Below are 19748 nucleotides of genomic sequence, written 5' to 3' on the forward strand. Positions count from 1 at the left end.
CTATATGTCTCCGCGTCTGAAGCAGATAGAAACATGAATTAAACATCTGAGAGCTTAAACCTCTGGCTTTTATCATAAATCATTGTTTTAGCCTTTGAAACTACTAAAGTACATCTGTCAACATTCTCAGTTTAGTTCAACTCATCATAACATTTATTGATTTTTTAAAAATGTTGATGAACAGTAGGGTAAAGGAAATAATTTACAATAAAAGCCAATGGTTTTTGGCTTTTATTGTAAATTAAAGCCAAATAATGAATAATGAATTTCAACTTCCTGATCCAAATTTCAGCGAATCACAATGCATTTCATTGATCATGTCTTAAAAACGACACAACCGTATGCTACACTTGTACGTTCATGGGTTAAAATAGTGTTATATAGAGTCCTTACAGATCTTGTCCAGTATATAAATATTAAAGCTATAAAGCAGATTCACTTTTAGACCCCCTGTTCTATTTAGACTGACCTCTCTGGCCCCTCCTCAAGCTCGAGGGTCATGTCAGGGTGGGGGTCTCACATTTAGGGCTTCAAGTACTAATCTGACACTGTGGTACAATCATCAGTTGTGGTGTTAACTTCATATTACTACCATCCAACACCAGCAAGAGATGAGATGTGATAAAAATCATCTGAGTTTAAAAGTCAGTCGCAGCAGACTAAAGCTGGATGTCTTCACCATCACTCCATATTTAATTTGTCTTATAGTGGCACTGAAACTAAATGAGCCACAAGAACAGTAGCAGCATTCATGACAACAGCTGACAGGATCAGCCATGAACTCCTGGTCCCACTGTTCAAACGATGGCTGTGATACAGGATGTTGTCGTTTTCCAGGAGAAACCAGAGGAAGAAAAAAGGGATTTAACCAGATTTAAGGTTGTATAATCTGTCAGTAGTTGTGTGATACACCACAGTTTCAAATCCATCTACAGGCAGGAGAAGGACTGACACAAAGGTCAGGAGACTCAAAGAAGAGTGTAAACAATGGACACGATCTAAAGTGTACAAGTGTTGTAAAGTGATTTCACCATCAACTCAGTAGATTGAAACTACCCAGTGACAGTGAGTTCTGTATGAAGGGAGATGTGCGTAATGTCAGTGCAGTTCAGTGGAAGAGAACAGGAAAGGTGGACACTAACCTCTTGAGAGCAGCGATGAGGTACATGCTCCTGGGCATCAGCAGGAAGACCTGATCTGTGAGCACAGCATCAATGATCTTCTTGGCTACGTAGTCTGGCTTCAGGATGGGCAGCAGCCTGGGCCACCTGACCAAGACAAGGAAAAGAATCATGAGACAAGATACAGGTAACAGTAGTGAACCACTTACCAGTGAGGGTTGGATTGGACCTGAGCTGAGAGACATCAGACACTGAACGGTCTTTCAGGTTGACGCCGTGCTGCCTTAAATGTTTGCTCTGATTTGATGGGTGACCTGACCCGCAGCTAATTGGCTTCCCTCAAACCCTGCACTTTGCTGTTTTCTTTTCTTAAGTAAGCCACACTTTGCTTTCCTTTTACCATGGTCCATGGAGACATAAGGCAAAAGCCCCTTATATACAGAGATCCTGTTATGCTACTGTTAAAAAGACACCTCGTTATGCTGCCTTTGTTTGTTGACACCAGACAAAGCTGACATATTGCCGCCCTGTGTGTGATTTAAAAATGTGCTGGTGTTCAGGAATAAGAACCGTGACGGGTAACACAACAGCTCTGTGATGCCCCCTGCTGCTGGTATAAAGGCAGAACAACAACTTCACGATGATGACCTCTGCATGAAGGAGAGTAAGAAAGGTCAGACTTTAGATGGTACTTTAATTTAAAATGTGTGTGTCTTGTGTGTGTGTTGCTATAACAAAATACAAAAAAATAGTATCGGCCATGGATTGGCCAATCACACTTATAGATGATCAGTACTGGTGGCAAAAAATGTGATCGGGTCATCCTTACTACTTTGAATTTTAACAGGCTCAGAACTTCACCTCTGTGTATTTCTTACATATTCAATGTCTGGTGAATCATAACTTTACCATGTTAAAAAAAACAAAACCAAAAAACAAAACAGATGCTGGTGACATGTCTTCAACATGAGTCATCCATGAGTCATCCAGAGGTGCCATGGTGCTGCACCGAAAAACCTCAAAAGAGGCGGGGGAGGGGTGTGTGAAGCCCGACGCAGCCAGTCAACAGAGGGCTACATAAAATGCAAACTTTAGGGTTTAAGGTAAATGTGTGTTTAAGCAGTAACATTACCAGGGTCTAGTTAAGTTCACTTTATTTTACCCGGATAATCCACCCAGTATAAACACTGCCTCCAGGTACAGCTGGCTGCTGATTCGTTTGAGTCCTAACCCTGTCACACTGTAGATCATGCCATTTTAGTTTACTGTCCTAACCTGGGTTGGCATCAAGGATACAGCACAGCTGGTTTTATTCCTGCCTTTTAGATAGAACCTAACTGGTCACCATAAGTAATTTCTCATCTCCCACCACTCACATTAATTGTGGTGTAACTCAGTTTTCAATTTTAGGTCCAATTTTATTCTCCATCTACATACTTCCACTCAGCCGAGTTGTCAAACGCCACAACGTCTTTGTGCTACGCAGATGACACACAGATATACCTTCCTCTAAGAGCTGGTGATCCAGAGAGCCCAGTTGCTGTTTTAGACTCTCAACAGCCTGAACTGTTGGGTGGCACAAAACTTTTAACAACTTAACTCAAATCAGAAATAATACTGTTTAATCCACCAAACCCCATCAGTCCCAGTCAGAGTGCCCTTTGTCCTTGGTCAGCCAATGTGAAATCTGTAGCTACGAATCTCAAACCTGAGCTTTGATCAAAGTTGTCCAGTCCTGCTTCCTCCAAATAAGACCCATCTCCAGAACAAACCTATAATCTCACACCATGACTGGACTACTGCAACTCCTCCTCTCCGGACTCAACAAAAAGTCACTCTCCTGCCTCCAGCTGGTTCAGGACACAGCAGCTTGGCTTCTTACTGGTTTTAACAAACGACATCACATCACCCCAGTCCTGGCTTCCCTTCATTGGCTCCCTGTTCGTTTCAGAATTGATTTTAAGATTTTACTCATCACTTTTAAAGCACACTGGGGTCCAACCATGGGCTGAATTACACAGATGTTAACCTCATATGTTCGCAGCCTTAGATCCTCAGGTCGGGCCCTTCTGGCCGTTCCAAAGTTGAGGCTTAAATCTAAAGGTGACTGTGCTTTTGCCATCAGGACCCTCAACTTTGGAACAACCTGCTGGAGGAGATGAGGCAGAATCAGTGACTTCTTTTAAATCACTTCTCATAACCCACTTTTATGTGATGTTGTCTTTATCATCCTTTTATTGCTTTTATGCTGCATCGACTATCTCTAATTGTCCTTATTGATATTGAAGTATATTGCATATCTTCCCGCTGTACCTTTACCTTATTTTTGTCCTGCTTTTGTTTGGCCTTACTGTCCAGCCTTCTGTTATGTTGCCTTCTGAGCCTCTTTCTGCTTTTGCTTCAATTGTCAATTCGTAAACTCTGTTTTTGAAGATGCTATATAAAGAAAGTTATTATTATAAATGAGCTGAGATTAATGAGTAGGCCTGACAGTTTCCTGAGAGCAGCGTTAAACATTCAGTGAGTCCACCACTGCAGGAAATACACTGGAGGTATTTCACAGAGACAAATTTTAATCAGTTTTAAGCAGGTCAAAGTTTTTTTTGATGCTTTGAGGTTATTTTAAGGATCTCTGTGTACAGATGTGAGAAGTAGAAAGTGACAGGCCAGGTGTTTTGTGCTGTCGTAGAGCATGTGTCCTTGTGGCTTCAGGGGCTATTGGATGGATAAAGGCAGAAGACAGAAATAAAGATGGACACAAGTCTCCAACACTTTTAAAACCTGACCGCAGGACATCCGGGGGTGTAGCACAGCGGCCATGCAGCGGTGTGTATGTGTTTTTATGGGGAGGTAAAAAACTGAAGGACACTGCCAATCTAATGTTTACAGTCGACCATCATCACCTCCAGCATTATTTATTTTTTCTAGATAGTTAGTGGCTTCTCTCTTCTCTGTTTATCCATTCACATTTTAAATTACGAAACTTACTTCAGTGATTTATCAAAACATTCGTTTTAACAAACAAACGACTCAAAGACGTTGTTATTCACTCTCCTATCCTCTTGCTTTAACCCCATAATGCCAAATGCATCAAATTTGATACAAGCATTTCTGAGACCAACTGCATCACCTTATGGTAAAAACATCACTCAAAACCCTCTTGTATCCAATCTGATACTTGTCTTCCAACCCCTGGTGGATACCTTTATCACTACAACAATTCAAACACAGTACATGGGACAATCCAAGTTGGCCACCTTCAGATAGTTCCCAACTCACTGGATCAAGGTAAAGAAAATTGCGATTTTTACGATTTTCCAGTGACATTTTCTTTGAAATTTTTAGTAATATTCTAACATGAACACTTAATCTGTTGAAGCAAGTTATAATTACATAATTTTTTGCATTTTAGTATGTAGTAAAATCGTGTATAAAATTTGGAAAAAACCTATATGCAAATAATTTTTTGTAATTTTTTTTTTTTTTCAAATTTTGTCAAAGGGCCAAATAAAGGTTCCAGATTCAAGAAATCAAAATTTTCTGTCCATTATTTCTGGGGTCAGGCATTACAGGGTTAATATTGTTTGTTGTGATACATCTGCTTTCAGGCTCCGCCCCTTGCCTGCACGCCACCCAAACAGCTACGAATAATAACCTATAAATGACTAGAAATTAGATCATGTGATGCAGCCTGATATGCATCAAATCAGATATCTGACTGTCAGTCAGTTGTGTGTTCAGTCCTGTTGGAGATGCTTCACCCACACAGCTTTTATGACAGAGCACATGTAACAGTTAAATATCATAAGTTATGTTAATATTGTTGGTGAACTGAAGTTCAGTGCTGATGTGCAGAAGGCTGTGTCTAACATGGACTCAGGTAAACTCTTTTACACCTGGCTGAGTTGGTTTAGACACAGGGACATCCTGTAATTTCTGTTTCCTTGTGTTAGATTCATAATAATAAAAATACAAATGAACTGGATCATAGTGTAGCCTGGTACACTGTGGCTCATTCATCAGGGGTCGGCAAGTCAGTTTGGCCTCGGGCTGATTTTTTTCTAACCCATTAGATGTCGGCCAGAACATAGTCAAAGGCTAATTTAACGAATTGAGTGATAGAAATGCAGCCACAGTCACATATTAAAGGTCTGACTGTTAATTTTTCATATCACACATCATATGTCTGTTATTACAGAGGTTTGTCAAGCAAGAAACAGAACCTTTAAAATTCCTATCAGTCAAGTTTAAAGAATAAAAGCTCACAACAGCTTGAAATAAAACAAAGCTGAAAAAAACTGACTGCACAGTGCACTGATTACCTGATGTGACTGTGTCTGTCATTCACTCTCAACATGGAGAAAAATGTAATGGGAGATTCTCCTTCTGGACATCTAAATGCGGGACTGTCAGTCTGATACTGTAAGATTAAAAAAGAAATCTGATTATCAAAATACTCTGGCGGGCCAGATATTATTGCTGGAGGGACAGTTTCGGGCCACGGGCCATGAGCTGCCGACCACTGACCCGCAGAGCCAGGCCTGTTGGAGATTGTTCTCAGCCACATCACTTAGTTCCAGTATACAGTATATACCACACATACCAAAATAAAATGACAGGAAATCATGTTTCCTGTGTCAGAGGACACTGACACAGGACTGACACAGTTGACACCACTGTGATAAATATCACAGTTGACACCACTGTGATAAATATATTCTGTTGTCAGTCTCACTCTCAGGCTCCTTGACCCATGGATCACTTTCAAGTGCACCTCAAATAGAGAGGGAGAGACACATTTCACAAGACGTGACTGAAGAAATAACCAAGAAATAATGAGTAAAGTAGCTCGTTATCTGTCTCTCTGCACAGATTAGTTGATAACTCTCAGTGGACATCTGACCCTCAACAGAGCCAATACTTTTCACACTACCCACATTCTGTGTGTTAGTTTGTTAGAGCTACACTCTGTATTTTCCAGGCCCAATGGATGAATAAAATGGATGTTACTCCTGAGAGGACAGTGTATGACTGTGTCCTGCTACAGCTGTGAACATCACTGACCTGCGTGATCACACACACACAAGTGTTCCGTTTGCAGCAACGGAAAACAGGAGCAAAGAAGAAAAGTAAAGTCACTAAATCTGATCAACTTTAACGGGGGCTCGTCTCTGCTGACAGAGTAAATCAAGGCTTGGCTCTCTCTGTAACTCTACTGCTCTATTTCATGCTCCATAAAAACATCACGCTTCATCTTTCTCTCAGTCCCACTCCCATTATATTCAATGTTTCATTTCCTCCGTTCATTCTCACTCCATTTTCCTCCCCCTGGAGCTCCCCGTCTTTCAGGGCCATCGTTACAAATAAGACTTTATTCTTAATTGACTTGTCGAGTTACATAAACTTCGATTCCCACTGCTCCTCTTTACTCCTCTCCCCTTGTTCACCTCCTCCTCTCCTCTGCTGTGACCAGTCCGTCAACTTCACACCAGTCGTCTGTGATTTGGTCAGGACATAAAGCCCTGAGCTAAAACTGCACATACACACACAGCCACCTCAATACAGCCAGGACAAGAGAATCCATAGGAAACTATTAACACAATCTGTGTGGTAACTAAAGGACTGGGAATAGTGGAATTTGGACAGAAAAGAAAAAATATCAGGACGTTAAAGAGATGGAGATAACGAGTGTGAATGGTTCATTTGAGCCCAGACGAGCTCAGCTGAGGTGATAACAGCTGATCATTTAAAAATAACACTGATTATCTCATTACAGTGGCGCCTGGCAGTGGGTGGGACATATTAGGCAGCAAGTGAACATTTTCTCCTTGAAGTTCATGTGTTGGAAGCAGAAAAAAATGGGAAAGTGTAAGGATTTGAGCGACTTCGACAAAGGTCAAAATGTGACAGCTGGACAACTGGGTCAGAGCATCTCTGACAGGTTATTCTTCATCATCTATAAACACAAGCCGAGAGCACAGATCAGCTCCTCCTCTCAGATGAGTCAGACCTCACCTGGAGTGATGACACGTGACACACACCTGCCACAGTCTACAGGACTGTTGTAACTCCTGACAGCTCGGGTACAGTATATATGCCAACACATGATTTTATTCTTGACTTTTTAATCTTATGAAATAATAAATCTTCTGCTCTTGATGATGATGATGACGGTGAACGTTATCAGCTTCTAATGAGGAAATCTGCTTGCTTCATGTGAACCAGAGCTGATGGAGCTGCTCCCTCTAACAGAGCCAAACTAAACTGACTGTGCATCATGACACGGGCTGCTGGACCTGATGTTTACAACTTACTCTGAATGATGAATCATTTTAATTTCAGGAAAGACATTAAACTGAAGACAGAACAGTCACAGGTGAAAATGAGGTGAAGGGACCTACTTAGTTTGACATCCATCGAACATCCCCGTGTTGATGAAGTACGGACACACGATGGTGGTCTTGACGCCATCTTTCCCAGTTGCCAGCAGCTCCAGACCCACCGACTCTGCGAAACCTACTGCTGCAAACTTACTGGCGCAGTAGTCTTGGGGGGGGGGGGGGGGGGGGGGGGGGTCACAGGGGTCAAGTCATGCTCTCAGACAGGACAGGATATTATGGATTACTGTGGATATTTGCTCATATGACAGTCATTTTATCCCTCAAACCCAAAACCTATTCCTGTAAATCTTCGGTTTTCAATCAACAACTTCAGGGGTCGGCAAGTCAGTCTGGCCTGGAACCAGTTTTTTTTCTAATCCATTAGATGGCAGCCAGAACTAAATCAAAAGCTAATTTAAGGAACTGATTGATTAAAATGCAGCTGGAATTTGTTTGGGAGATTCATTGTTGCTACTTTCACTGCTCAGTTTATCTTGTTTAGTTCAGTTTAACGAGACAGGACAGACACACAAACTATCATGTGACGTTTGCTTATCACAACACAGCAGTTAGTTACACTAATGATTTTGTGACACATCTCAACGTGTTACATAAATGGACGTATCACAGGCTGACAGGTGATAAGGCACCACAATCTTCCTGAAGAATATAGGTGAGAGGGCACCTCTGGGAATTTGATGTACAAGGGTTAAACTGTAACAAGCCCATCACCATTTAACAGATCTGAGGTCTGTTATAATGAGCAAATAAAAGAAAAACATCACAAAAGGTTTCAACCAGTCTGGGTCCAATGTTCTACTTGCTTTGCTAAACTTAGAAAGATTTCCTGTTTCCACACAGGAAAAGGTTCTTTCAGCAAAGACAGACCAGTATTGGCTCCACCGTCGAACTGCACAGTGAGATTACAGGCTGGTACTGTCTGTTTGTGCAGATTTGAACTGAACACAGATAAACTACAATAATAAAGATAAGATAAGTGGTTCAGAACTAAGATGAGATTCCTTCTTCAGACAGAAAACAGAGTTGTAGAGATTAAAGCCACAGCACAGAGTTCAGATCTGTGGAGTTCAAAAGCTGTTTTGAACCATAACAGCAGGACTTAGGAGACGTCCCTGAAGTCCTGCTGTTATGGTTATGTCACTGATTTAGTCACTAATTTAGAGGGAAAACACCCAAATCAGTTCAGCCTCAGCACCTCGCTCACTCTCGTGTCAGAGTGAATATTTCATTGAGACTGTTTGTTTACTTCAGTCACAGCACTGAGTCAGAGAGCAGCTCTACACCCTGAACAGACCACAACACAGTGACTCTACAGCCTGTGCAGCCACAGCTCAGTGGGTTTCAATAACTGGAGATTGATCAGATTTACACAACCTTTAACCAATCAATCAAAAAATGTTGTTAGAATTAATGCGGGATGTCCCAAACTCTAACTCTGAGCACGTCGACACAGTTATGAGCAGGCGTCAGGAGGTATTCAGAGCCCCTCACCTTCTGCAGATGTGTGTTGTAGATTTAACAGTAAATGGATGAAATCACTATGTTTGTCCATCAGTCTACAGTCAATAATCCACACTGACAGAGTGAAAACATGTTTCCAGTCATAACAAAGAGGGGCTAGTAGTGATTTGTATTAAAGCTGAGTTAGGGCGTAAGGGTCATTGACATGACATGATATTTGTGTCCGAGTGTATTACTTTCCTTTAAAATAATTCTAATTAATTCATGACATGCATCATTTTATTCTATAAAACTGCTGTAGTTTGACCATGTTTTCAGTACATTATAACAACGTATATATTTTATATTTTGGCATCTCAAACCACCAAAATGTCAGGTGGTGCAACCGTCCTAGTTAATGAACAGCCTGAGAAAAGTATTAAATATGATATTTCAATAATAATAAATTCAAAATAGATACTGTGGCATGATTTCATGTTTGAGACCTTTCAAATAAACTAAATTCACAAATATTAATAGTTTTAAAGGTGTTAAGATAATTCAAAAACTTTTGTCCAGGAATTTGCGTATTGTCAAATGTCAGGGTGGTGCAACTGTATACATGCATCTTTTATTCTGAAGTGAATGGTTACAACATCAAAAAGGATATTCCATCAGCCAGAGGACCCCAAGTGATCTTTATTGATGAGTGAAAAGGTTTGTAGAGCTCTCTCAAATATTGATAAAAATAGCTACTTTCAACTCATAGTTGGGCTGGTATACTTTTCATGTCAGGTGGTACAACCAAGGTAAAACTAGGAAAATGTTATTTTATTAAAAAACTATATGTATGAACTTGCTAGCAAAGGCTAAAGGTTAAACAGGTGTCTAAGTAGAAGCCCATTTAATTTTTTTTTTTTTTTTTTTAAATATTATTTTTTGGCTTTTTCATGCCTTCATTGGATAGGGCAGTTGAGAGAGACAGGAAATGGGGAGGCAGAGAGAGGGGGAATGACACGCAGGAGAGGGCCGCCTGGCGCGGGATTCAAACCGGGGCCGCCTGCAGTGAGGACTATAGCCTCAACACATGGGGCGGGTGCTCTACCAACTGAGCTAAACACCGCCCCGAAGCCTGTTTAATTTGAAATTAGCTGCAAAAGTCAGGTGACACAACTGTATCGTCAGATGGTGCAACCAGGTAAAATATTTATTTAAACCAATAAATGATAGGTTAAAGTGAACAAATGGTTGAAGACTATAAGGTATATAGCTATTGTATTAAATAGAGATTCATTTGTATATTTATATACAGGTTTTAAAATGTAAAATTGGATATTAAAAACATTAAATACCTGGCCACTGAAATGCAAGAATTTTAGATTATAGTTAACAAAAAACTCAACCACAAAGTAACAATGTGTTAGCCACTATAGACACACTCAGGTATACTTGCCAAAAGTTTCACTTAGAATAAATAGAAGGAAAGTATATAAATTTGGTTGCGCCACCTGACATTTTTCAGGTGGTGATGTTAAAAATACAGTCAAAAAATTAATTTAAAACTTTGAAATGTTGTACCACAAATAAGGCTTGTTGAAACACATTGTTCTAATTTCAAAAATATGCATAATATCCATTTTAAAAAGACTTTTTTTAAATAACATTTTTAAAAGCTTTATTTGTCAATGACCCATAACTTATTTGGCATAAATGGGTAAATGGGCAAAAATCACCTTTCAGCAAATCTTAAGTCAAGTGGTCTGAGAGCAAACTACACATCTGCACCTCCTCGTGGCTGTTTTCAGACTTTAAAAAGTCTGACCTGACACTTTGACCCATCACAGGAGAGCCACCGTGTTCCTCTTGGCTGTTGAGATGGGCATGTGTGGATATCAGTGAAGTGTTTCAGAGATGGAGAGAAGTTGGTGCACTTCTCCTGAACAGGTGACAGGCTGCTGACTTCATGTTCCTGTAATATCTCTCTGTGTTGTAGTGGTTGGTTGTGAATGTAGAGTCACTATGAAAACAGGCAACGAGTTGCTGTGTTGAATGTTGCTAATACATTAGCCTTCTGCTAACTGAAGCCAAAGGCTCACGACTGCTGCTTGTGTTGCAAGCATGTGTGAAGCTTGTGCAGATGAGGGGAGAGCTGCAGGAGGGAAGTTGTATTTTCAAATTATGGCCTTTTTTTCTAGATTTCTTCTAACTTCTGTTTTTTTTTTTTTACCATAGTGGCCCCTGATGGTGAAACTGCAGGAAACTCTTATTTGTGGTCTCAGTCTGACCACATGAGCCAAATCTGACTGCAATTGGATGAAGTAGGTTGAATTAACTTGACCTCACCAAGAAAACCATACATGACAATACAAATGTATTGGATTTGGTTGAGATAAGGGTCAAAAGTATGTCTAGCAAAAAAAAGGAACACTTTCAGCAGTCGCACAATTAATGACATGGGTGACATGATGAGGAGGAGGAAACACACACCTGCCAGTCCATTGACTCCAATGAGTCCTGCAGAGCTGGCGATGCTGACGAGGTGGCCGTGATTGTTAGCGATCATAGCAGGAAGGAAGGCCTTGTAGGTCTGAGCAGAGAGAGGCGGAGAACAAATAAACCACAAAACACAGAAACCTCAACAGGAAGGGATCCTGCAACTAACAGCCTCTTATTTAAATATACTGTGTATGCATTAATCATAATTATCTTCATTATTTCAATCCCCGAAAAATAATCACTAAAAAGTCGATAAATATTCCAGTGGAGCACTTCTGCCTCCATACACAACATTTTTTACAAAAAAATAAATGGAAATGCTAAATGTTAAAGAAAATGGAACCAGCTCTACAACAATCTGCCTGTAAATCTATGTTTTCAGAGACCGTCTGGATCCACATCACAGAAACCTCAGGACAGAGCTGAGCTGACAGCTCTCCACGTCTCTGACTCACTGACCCAGAAGTGAGCCATAGTGTTGACCTCCACTGTCTTCTCAATCAGGGAATCAGGAGCGTCCATGAACTTCTTCCCCGTCACGATCCCAGCGTTGTTCACCAGAATACTGATGTCACCCACTTCTCGCTTCACCTGCATGGAGCAGAGAAAAATGGCCGTCATGTATGATGAAATATCATTCTGTGAAGAGGGCAGACAAAGACTTTACAGGAGCTGTTCCAGAAATTAGGTTGATTACATTTAGGCCTGGGTCAATATTCAATTTTGGATATTGCTAAAACCTAGAAATCACTTTGTACAACAAGTCAGTTATTGTCATTAAGCAGATTAAACAGACTGTGATTGATCTGCTCATTCTAGTTTGGACCAATCAATAATATACATTCTGCATCGTCCCCAAAGACAACACACGTGTCTCTAAAAATCTTGTTGGTCTTCGCCAACACTTGGAGAAATCAAAGACTAGTACTCGATCAGATACACCCAGCTGCCTGAAGACAGATCAAAGGATGACTGAATCCAGGCTGAAATCATCAATCATTGTGTGCCATGGGTTTTAGTTTTGTTTCCATTTTTTCTCACAAGTTGAATGTGTGAGGTCCTCGGGCAATACAGTCTGTCATTAGTTCCTGTTATTAGAGGTCTGGCCAAAAGATCATATGACAGTCTGTTTAGGTAGTGTCACGATCTGAATCAAGAGTCTGCCCACAGATTAAGTTGAACTGAATTGGGTTGGTGCTTCGATCCCCGGTTTCTTCAGTCTGTGTGTCGCAGTGTCCTTGGGCAAGATACTGAAACCCATATTGCCTCTGATGGCTGTGTGTTAATGGCAGAAGCCTGTGTTAAAGGCTGTTAGAAGTGCTATATGTGTAGAAAATAGCGCTGTATGAGTGTGTGTCAATGGGTGCAAGTGGCTGGTAGTGTAAAGTGCTTTGAGTGGTTGATTGGACTAGAAAATCTCTATATAAGTGCATTTACTATTTATATGATCACATGACTAGTTGTGTTGCCTGGATACAAAGCACTTCAACTCAAAGCTCAAGACTCAACTCACAAACTTCTGCATCCTGTTTCTGCTCTGGTTTTATTTTGAAAGTCCTGACTGGAAGCTGTGAGTCGGATCTTTCTGCCACTTTGACGCTCCTTTCAGATGTTTGCCTGCTCGTCGCCATCTTTCACCCATAATGCTGTCTTCTGTTTACACAGGAGAGGTCGTCAGAGGTCGCTCTTCTGTTTTACAGGCACTACCATCAGTTGCAACAAGGACATGACTGTTCAGACACTCTTGGCCCTGCACCATCAGGGCCCCGCACCATCAGGGCCCCCATACTACATACTGAAGGTTACTGGCACCAGACAAAGGTATTTGTATAAACAAAGGTACTTTTACATCATTATTTCTATCATGGATGGGATGAGGATAATTAAATAATCTTTGCAGATGAAAGATTACACAGATATAACCCCACTAGAGCCCTCTGAATACAGGTCTACTGTTCCTACAGTTTCTAAGAGTAGAATGGGGGGGCAGAGCCTTCAGCTATCAGGCTCCTCTACTGTGGAACCAGCTCCCAGTCTGGGTCCAGGAGGCAGTTGGGGTTAGAGCTGGCTTGGGTAAGGCCTGAAACGTCCCTTAGTAATGCTGCTAGAGGCCTAGATTGCTGGGAGACTTCCTGTGATGCACTGAGCTCCTCTCTCCTCCTCTCCCTCTCCATACATTCATATCCCATTGATATTTGTTACTACCTCAGGTTCTCCTCCTGTTTCTCTCTGCAGGTCTTTCTGCCTCTGCACCTGTAGAGTCTGGATCTGACACTGCTAAACACATCTAAAATTGAACTTAATGTATCTTATTAACTTATAAATTCAACTCCACCAATCATCTGCTCTGTTCTTGAACCACCTTGCTCCCTCTGAACATCAGTCCTTCTCATTGTCAGCATCTGGACGTCCTGACACATGGAGATGTTTGTCACTGTAGCTTATGGAGGAACGTATCAGAGGTTCATGATCCCATTAATCTGCTCTACAGGTCAGAATTCTTTCCTGCTAATAACCCGTGAACAACAAAGACAGTTGTGACTGTGGAAACATACGACCAAACTCATCCAGAGAGATGATGTGTTGCTGCTGGAGCTACAGAACCAGATTGTGGAGTGGTGTCACAGGCTCAAACCAACAAATGATCTCTGACAGCTCACAGACTCTGGCTGCTGGGAGAACCTGAAGCAAACAACAGACAGGTTCAGTTCTGTCATCAAGCTCCTCTCAAAATGAACATTAATTAACAGCTCATGACCTGCTCCAATGTTTTAACTGGTGAAAGTGACGGTCAGCACCTGCTCAAACTGAGAAGCTGCTCATGTTCTGTACACTGCTCTTTGCTGGTTAGACAGAGAAGAGAGATGGAGTGTGTGTCTGATTTGTGCGTTAGTGGTGGATATTTTTGGTCACCACAGGCTGAACTACAATGTCCAACTCCTGAAATGTTTGATCTAAAATTAGCATTTCTCTTGACCCCAGGGCATAAAACCACTTCTCCCTCTGCAGCTGTCACTTAAGAGTAAACATAGGTGGAGACGACGTGTCTGCTGTTCTACACTGTCCTGTTCTCCAGTAGAACATAATGTTTGTGTTGTGGTTTGGCTGGAAGGCGTCTGCTGAATTGGGATTCTGTTAGCCTGTGAAAAATGTCGGAGAGCTGCAAACTCATTTCTACCTGAGGCGTCTGTTCTTATTAAAATACAAATGAAGAGCGCAGGGGGTCTTCAGCACTTAACACTGCAGACATTATCTAACACAAGATAACAACCTCACATCTGTTGGTGTAACTGCAGCTAATCTGTTTTTTTTTTTGTTTTTTTTTTTTAAATACATTTTGCATAATTCAGAAGCTGCCAACTCAAACACATTTGAGTTATGATGCTGATTCATGTAACAACCACAGAGTCAGTGTGTGTCCTGGCAGTTCACCTTTAACTGGCTCAGATCCTGCTTCCTTTATCCCCCTGGATCTAGTCATTACAGCACCTGCCCATAATTTGGGTATTAGGCCAACAAGGTGTGTTTACAGTCATCCTTCCCCCGCCTTCAGGGCGCAAACATAAACACACACGCACGTACACACACACACACAAATTCCTTTTGAAGCACACAGTATGAAGTTGTATTACTTGTAGGATTTTATCATTAAAGGTCCATCCAGTCTAAAGGTAGATGTCCATGTGTTTCTGATTATAAAGCAGGTCTAGGTTCTATATTAATACTGTGAAAGTATCAAAGCCTCAGTCCACAGAGAAATGCACACAGCCTGTTTTTATTGGATCACTCAGAAAACAGTCAGCCAATCAGAAGAGAGGCTCAGAGCCTCATCCCACATCACTTCATTCATTTTTAGTTCATGAACCTGCACCAAACTAACTACATACAAACAGCCTGTACACAGGTTCTATCAAAACTGAACATGAAGGCAAAAATCATAATAATAAAATGTGTTTGCATGCCTCTGGTCAGTGTCAACATACTGTAATACATGATGATGTAATTTTTTAGCGAGGTTGAGAGTCTCTCTTCTGATTGGCTGACTGACCTGTTATTACTGGAGCTCCAGAGAGAAGCCTGAGAGAGGAGATGTAAAACTACACTGAGATGGTTTTTGGTTCTTAAAAACACAAATTCTGATGGAGATCAACACTTCAGATACGACACCGGTAAAGTTAAAATATGGAACTTTAAATGAAATCAAACACATTATTCAGAAGACCATAAAATGTCCCAGTGAAGAATCACAGTGTCCATGGCGGGAGTGTGCTGTCATGCATAGCCTTATCATGCTGGCACATCCCTGATTTACATATGATTACACATACACACACAGGTGTCTGTTCATTCAGTGTGACTGGCTAAAAATAATACAGTACAGCACCACAGCCCTGCAGTAAATCAGACTGTCATGAGGTCATTGTGTTCACTCTTTAAACTGATTCCACTTCATCGTCATTTCAGAGAGAACTGTGAAATGGCCTGCACAGTATCCTGGTTAAAAAAATGTGGGTGGTCCATATGCAGATTGTCGGTTTGGTAGAGTGTTGGTTTTTATAAACTTTCCCAGATCTCTGAAAATGGTCCAGAGTACAGTTGCTGTTGTAACCGATACAGATGATGGTCAAACCTACTCGCTAACAGCTAGCATACCTCAATAAGAACGGGTTAAAACAAAGTAAGGAGGCCGACATGGTGCAGCTAGTTGAGCACAGCTTCATGGTCATAAAGTATGGGGAGGCAGCTCACCTGGTCGGCCACTCTATAAACCTCGTTCTTGTCGCTGCAGTCACACAGGTAGGAGTGGACTCTGCTGGCTCCGCTCTGTTTAGCCAGTTTAGCCGTTTCCTTCAGCCCCTCCTGGTTAATGTCCCACAACACCAGCACAGTGCCAAGGCTTGCAAACTCCTGAGCCATGAGGCGACCGATCCCGCTGCCTGACCCCGTGATCAGGACCACCTCACCAGCTATGTTCTTTTTCTTCATTGGCACAAAGAGATAGATGAAAGCTTCCACATTGTACCAGAGGGACAACAGGAGGACTTGGAGAGTTTCCAGGAAGAAATTCATGATGGATCTGGGAAGAAAGGAAGAGGAGACGTTCGAGAGAAACTTAAAGTGAGAGTAGAGTGAACTGAAGTAGTTCTACTCTCAATCAATGGTTCAGTGCTGCAGCCAGTTGTTTGACTGTATCTATTTGCACAAGTGACAGGATGCCCTTATTAACAAAGCGTGTCCCAGTAAGCTCTGATAGACTTCAACATGCTTGTGTCTTAACTGGCGCTTGGACACTATAACAACTACCAGAAATACATCAAAGAAGTGGGCACTTGACTAAGGGCAAATACTGCAGGTGTTGCCCCCACCCCTTCCAAGCACATAGGAGGTAACATAAAAAAGCCAAAGGCCCTTTCTAGAGCCAGTGTTTACTTTGTCCATTCTGGGCTACTGTAGAAACATGTCGGTGCAACATGATGGGTTCTGTAGAGAAGGACAAGCTAACGAAAACAGAACGATTCTTAGCTTCTGGTGATTGTTCACTGATTAAAACGTAATTAAGGATGCCATAGTCAATAGATCCCTTTAAATCCTGGACACTGGTCCTTTAAAACAAGCTGTGTAGACTTTTTAATGTATATTTTGACAGCAGCCTTGTTGGAAATCTTCCAGTCTGCCACGCTTCACGTAGTCAGTCTAATGTAATAAAACCACACCTTTGCAGATCCACCTCCTGATGGAGCAGGTTGTCTGAGTTTTTGACTCATAAAAAATAAAAAAATAAATCTTTCAGTCAACACTCAATGTCTAAAATACACCTCTATAAAATAAAAACATTAACTTTCATTGACATATTTCAAGAGTTTAGTTTATCTAAATTGCTTTGATTGATTGATTGTCTAATACATGAAGTGACCTCTGCAGAGCTGGATTTAACTATTTGCATGGTGTTCTACAAGTATGTTGTATGTACATTTAGACTTCTATTGAAGGCAGCTATTATGAATTCACTTTTAAGGAGCACAAACTCTCAGCAAGTCTAATCTTGGTAAGATCTGCATACCTCAGTGAGCATGAAGGACACTGAAAGCTAAACCTGTGTGGAAAGCAGGAGAACTACAGATGTATCCGCTTCAACACGGTTTGAAAAATTCATGTGACTGATGTTAAGTCTGTGGAAGTAAAAGAAAATAATAAAAATCTCACTTTGTGTACTTTTGCTGGTCTGGGGACTTAACCCACCGTTTGTTAGGTCACTTTAAGAGCTACCACATCCCGACCTGTAACAGTTCTCACTGACACATCAACAAAAAACAACAACGACAAAGCGGAATAACTGACAGGAATTGAACGGACTAATAGAAATGAGCTCTGAACTTACCACGACGTGAGTCCTGCTGAGCTACCGACGGTCTACCAGCCTGTCCCTGCTGCTCCCATCAGCCCCCACCCCGACCTCTGCCCCAGACCTTTGCCCCCCCCCCCCTCCCAGGCTAACGTTACGACACAGCCTCTGCTCTAACAGGCCGTGTGTTCTCTCATCGGCGCTGATACAAACGGAGTGTGTGTTTACGGCTCCCGGAGCCGGGGAACGTACCGTGGTGTCGGTGCAGCGCGGAGCAGCGGGGAGCAGCGGGCTTTGCCGAGCGGTGTTCGGCCTGCTGTCCTGACGGGGGCCGGGCGGTTTGTGTCGCCGCAGGGAGCATAAACAAGGAGACGATGTTGCATCACGTGACGGGCGGTCAGCCACTCACAGCCCCGCGCGTCCCCTCTGCAACGCGAGGAATTGTGGGACTTGGAGTATGTGCGTCTTTTCACATTTTTAAAGTAAACTGAATTTACAATGAACACTTAACCAACTACATGAAACAGCAACAGTTCATGGCAGTGTAAACTAGACAGTTCTGGAGAAATCTCTCTCTGTCTGTCTGTCTGCCCCCCTCCAAAAAAAAAAGTCTAAACCCTGCACCCTCACAGATTTAATTGAATCCAGCTGGTCAGTGATTGAGTGTGACAGGCTGCAAGGGCTTGAAATTTTACAAATATTTGTGGGACAGCACTTTGTAATATATGATGTTACATTAATGACACAAAATGCTGCCAGCAATTGTAGGTTTGGGACTTTTTATTTTACTTATTTTACTTTCCTCACAGCAAAGGTGCTTAAGGGACCAACTGCCTGATTTAAACATCCTCCAGGCTTTTGCCTTACAGAGTGGACAAGAGATAATTGTCAAGTGTCAACAAATAATTAACTTATTAATTCAGTGAGTGCTGCTTCAAAGAAAAGCCCGCTGTTATCTCTCCACCCTCTGTCCCTGATCCAGTCCGTGGTAATACAGATCCTATTTAAAGGTGTAAAACAAACAAAAGGTTATATTAACACATTACACATTATTATCCAGTGAACCCACAAAAAGGAAAAACCTACATGTGATCCATTGGCCCATTCATCAGAAAACAGATAAGAACTGGTTCCCCCTTTACTATTTCTTTAGGTTTTCCCATTTCTCAGCTGCTTGACCTGTTGTGAGACCGTTCTCCAATAGTGTTGACTATTTCACTTGATTGTGTTGTATAATTTAACTCCCTCTGGTATTCAGCATGGGTCCATGCCATCAATACATCCTGTCCTACCTCCCGTCCTCATCCAGGCCCCTCCAGTCTAGCCTTACCACCCTCCCCTGAAACCATCAAGCTCACATCAGTCAAAAAACAACAGCCAAACTCTGACAGGCTGCTGGAGGAACGTCACCTGCAAACAATCAGAGAAATGTCTCATCTTGTTTGAAAAAAAATGGTTTTGAAAGAAGTTAATTTCCTTAGGCTTTTTTATTTTCTATTTTTATTTTATATATATATATATATTTATATATATATATGTATGTATGTATGTATGTATGTATGTGTGTGTGTTCTTATGGGGCAGCTTTTGAAGTATTTCATTCATGTGAAGTTCTTGGGTTTTTTCAAACACAGTAACTTTCATTTGTTATGACATATACAAAATCTAATAAACTTGAGTATCTGTGTCCTTCATGTAGGCAGACAGGTGAGAACCACCTACCACTACATTATACCACATCAATGTAAGGATTTCAGTGTTTATTTCTCTAACTGCAGCGCTACAGTGACATTGTTCGAAATGTCACTGTAGATTTTATTTAATCAGTAGATTAAATTTAATCAGATTAAATAAAATCTACTGAAGATTTAATTTAAAGTAATGTCTCAACCTTACCATGTAAAGTGCCTTGAGATTTATATTATGATTTGGTGCCATTCAAATAAA

The 19748-nt window shown here is 41.4% G+C and overlaps 1 protein-coding gene across 6 annotated transcripts in view; it reads right to left on the minus strand.

Annotated features, from left to right (window-relative positions):
• The window catches only part of LOC139628727 (epidermal retinol dehydrogenase 2-like), a 35655-nt gene extending 17261 nt beyond the window's left edge, over window positions 1–18394 (minus strand). The window contains exons 1-7 of one of the 6 annotated variants that reach the window (XM_071490717.1): window positions 17838–17995; window positions 16208–16535; window positions 11918–12049; window positions 11450–11549; window positions 7523–7667; window positions 1143–1268; window positions 83–808 (exon numbers count right to left, since the gene is read on the minus strand). In XM_071490717.1, the coding sequence (XP_071346818.1) occupies window positions 703–808; window positions 1143–1268; window positions 7523–7667; window positions 11450–11549; window positions 11918–12049; window positions 16208–16528 (930 nt within the window). In that variant the 5' untranslated portion in view covers window positions 16529–16535; window positions 17838–17995 and the 3' untranslated portion in view covers window positions 83–702. Of the gene's footprint in view, window positions 1–82; window positions 809–1142; window positions 1269–7522; window positions 7668–11449; window positions 11550–11917; window positions 12050–16207; window positions 16536–17837 lie in introns of those variants that run through there. The other 5 variants (XM_071490715.1, XM_071490713.1, XM_071490718.1 and 2 more) reach the window with 5 other exon arrangements.
• Between the last annotated feature and the right edge of the window lie 1354 nt (window positions 18395–19748).

Source organism: Trachinotus anak, unplaced genomic scaffold, assembly GCF_046630095.1.
Source record: "Trachinotus anak isolate AG129_WGS33_773 ecotype Australia unplaced genomic scaffold, CSIRO_AGI_Tana_v1 ptg000012l, whole genome shotgun sequence".
Taxonomy (NCBI): domain Eukaryota; kingdom Metazoa; phylum Chordata; class Actinopteri; order Carangiformes; family Carangidae; genus Trachinotus; species Trachinotus anak.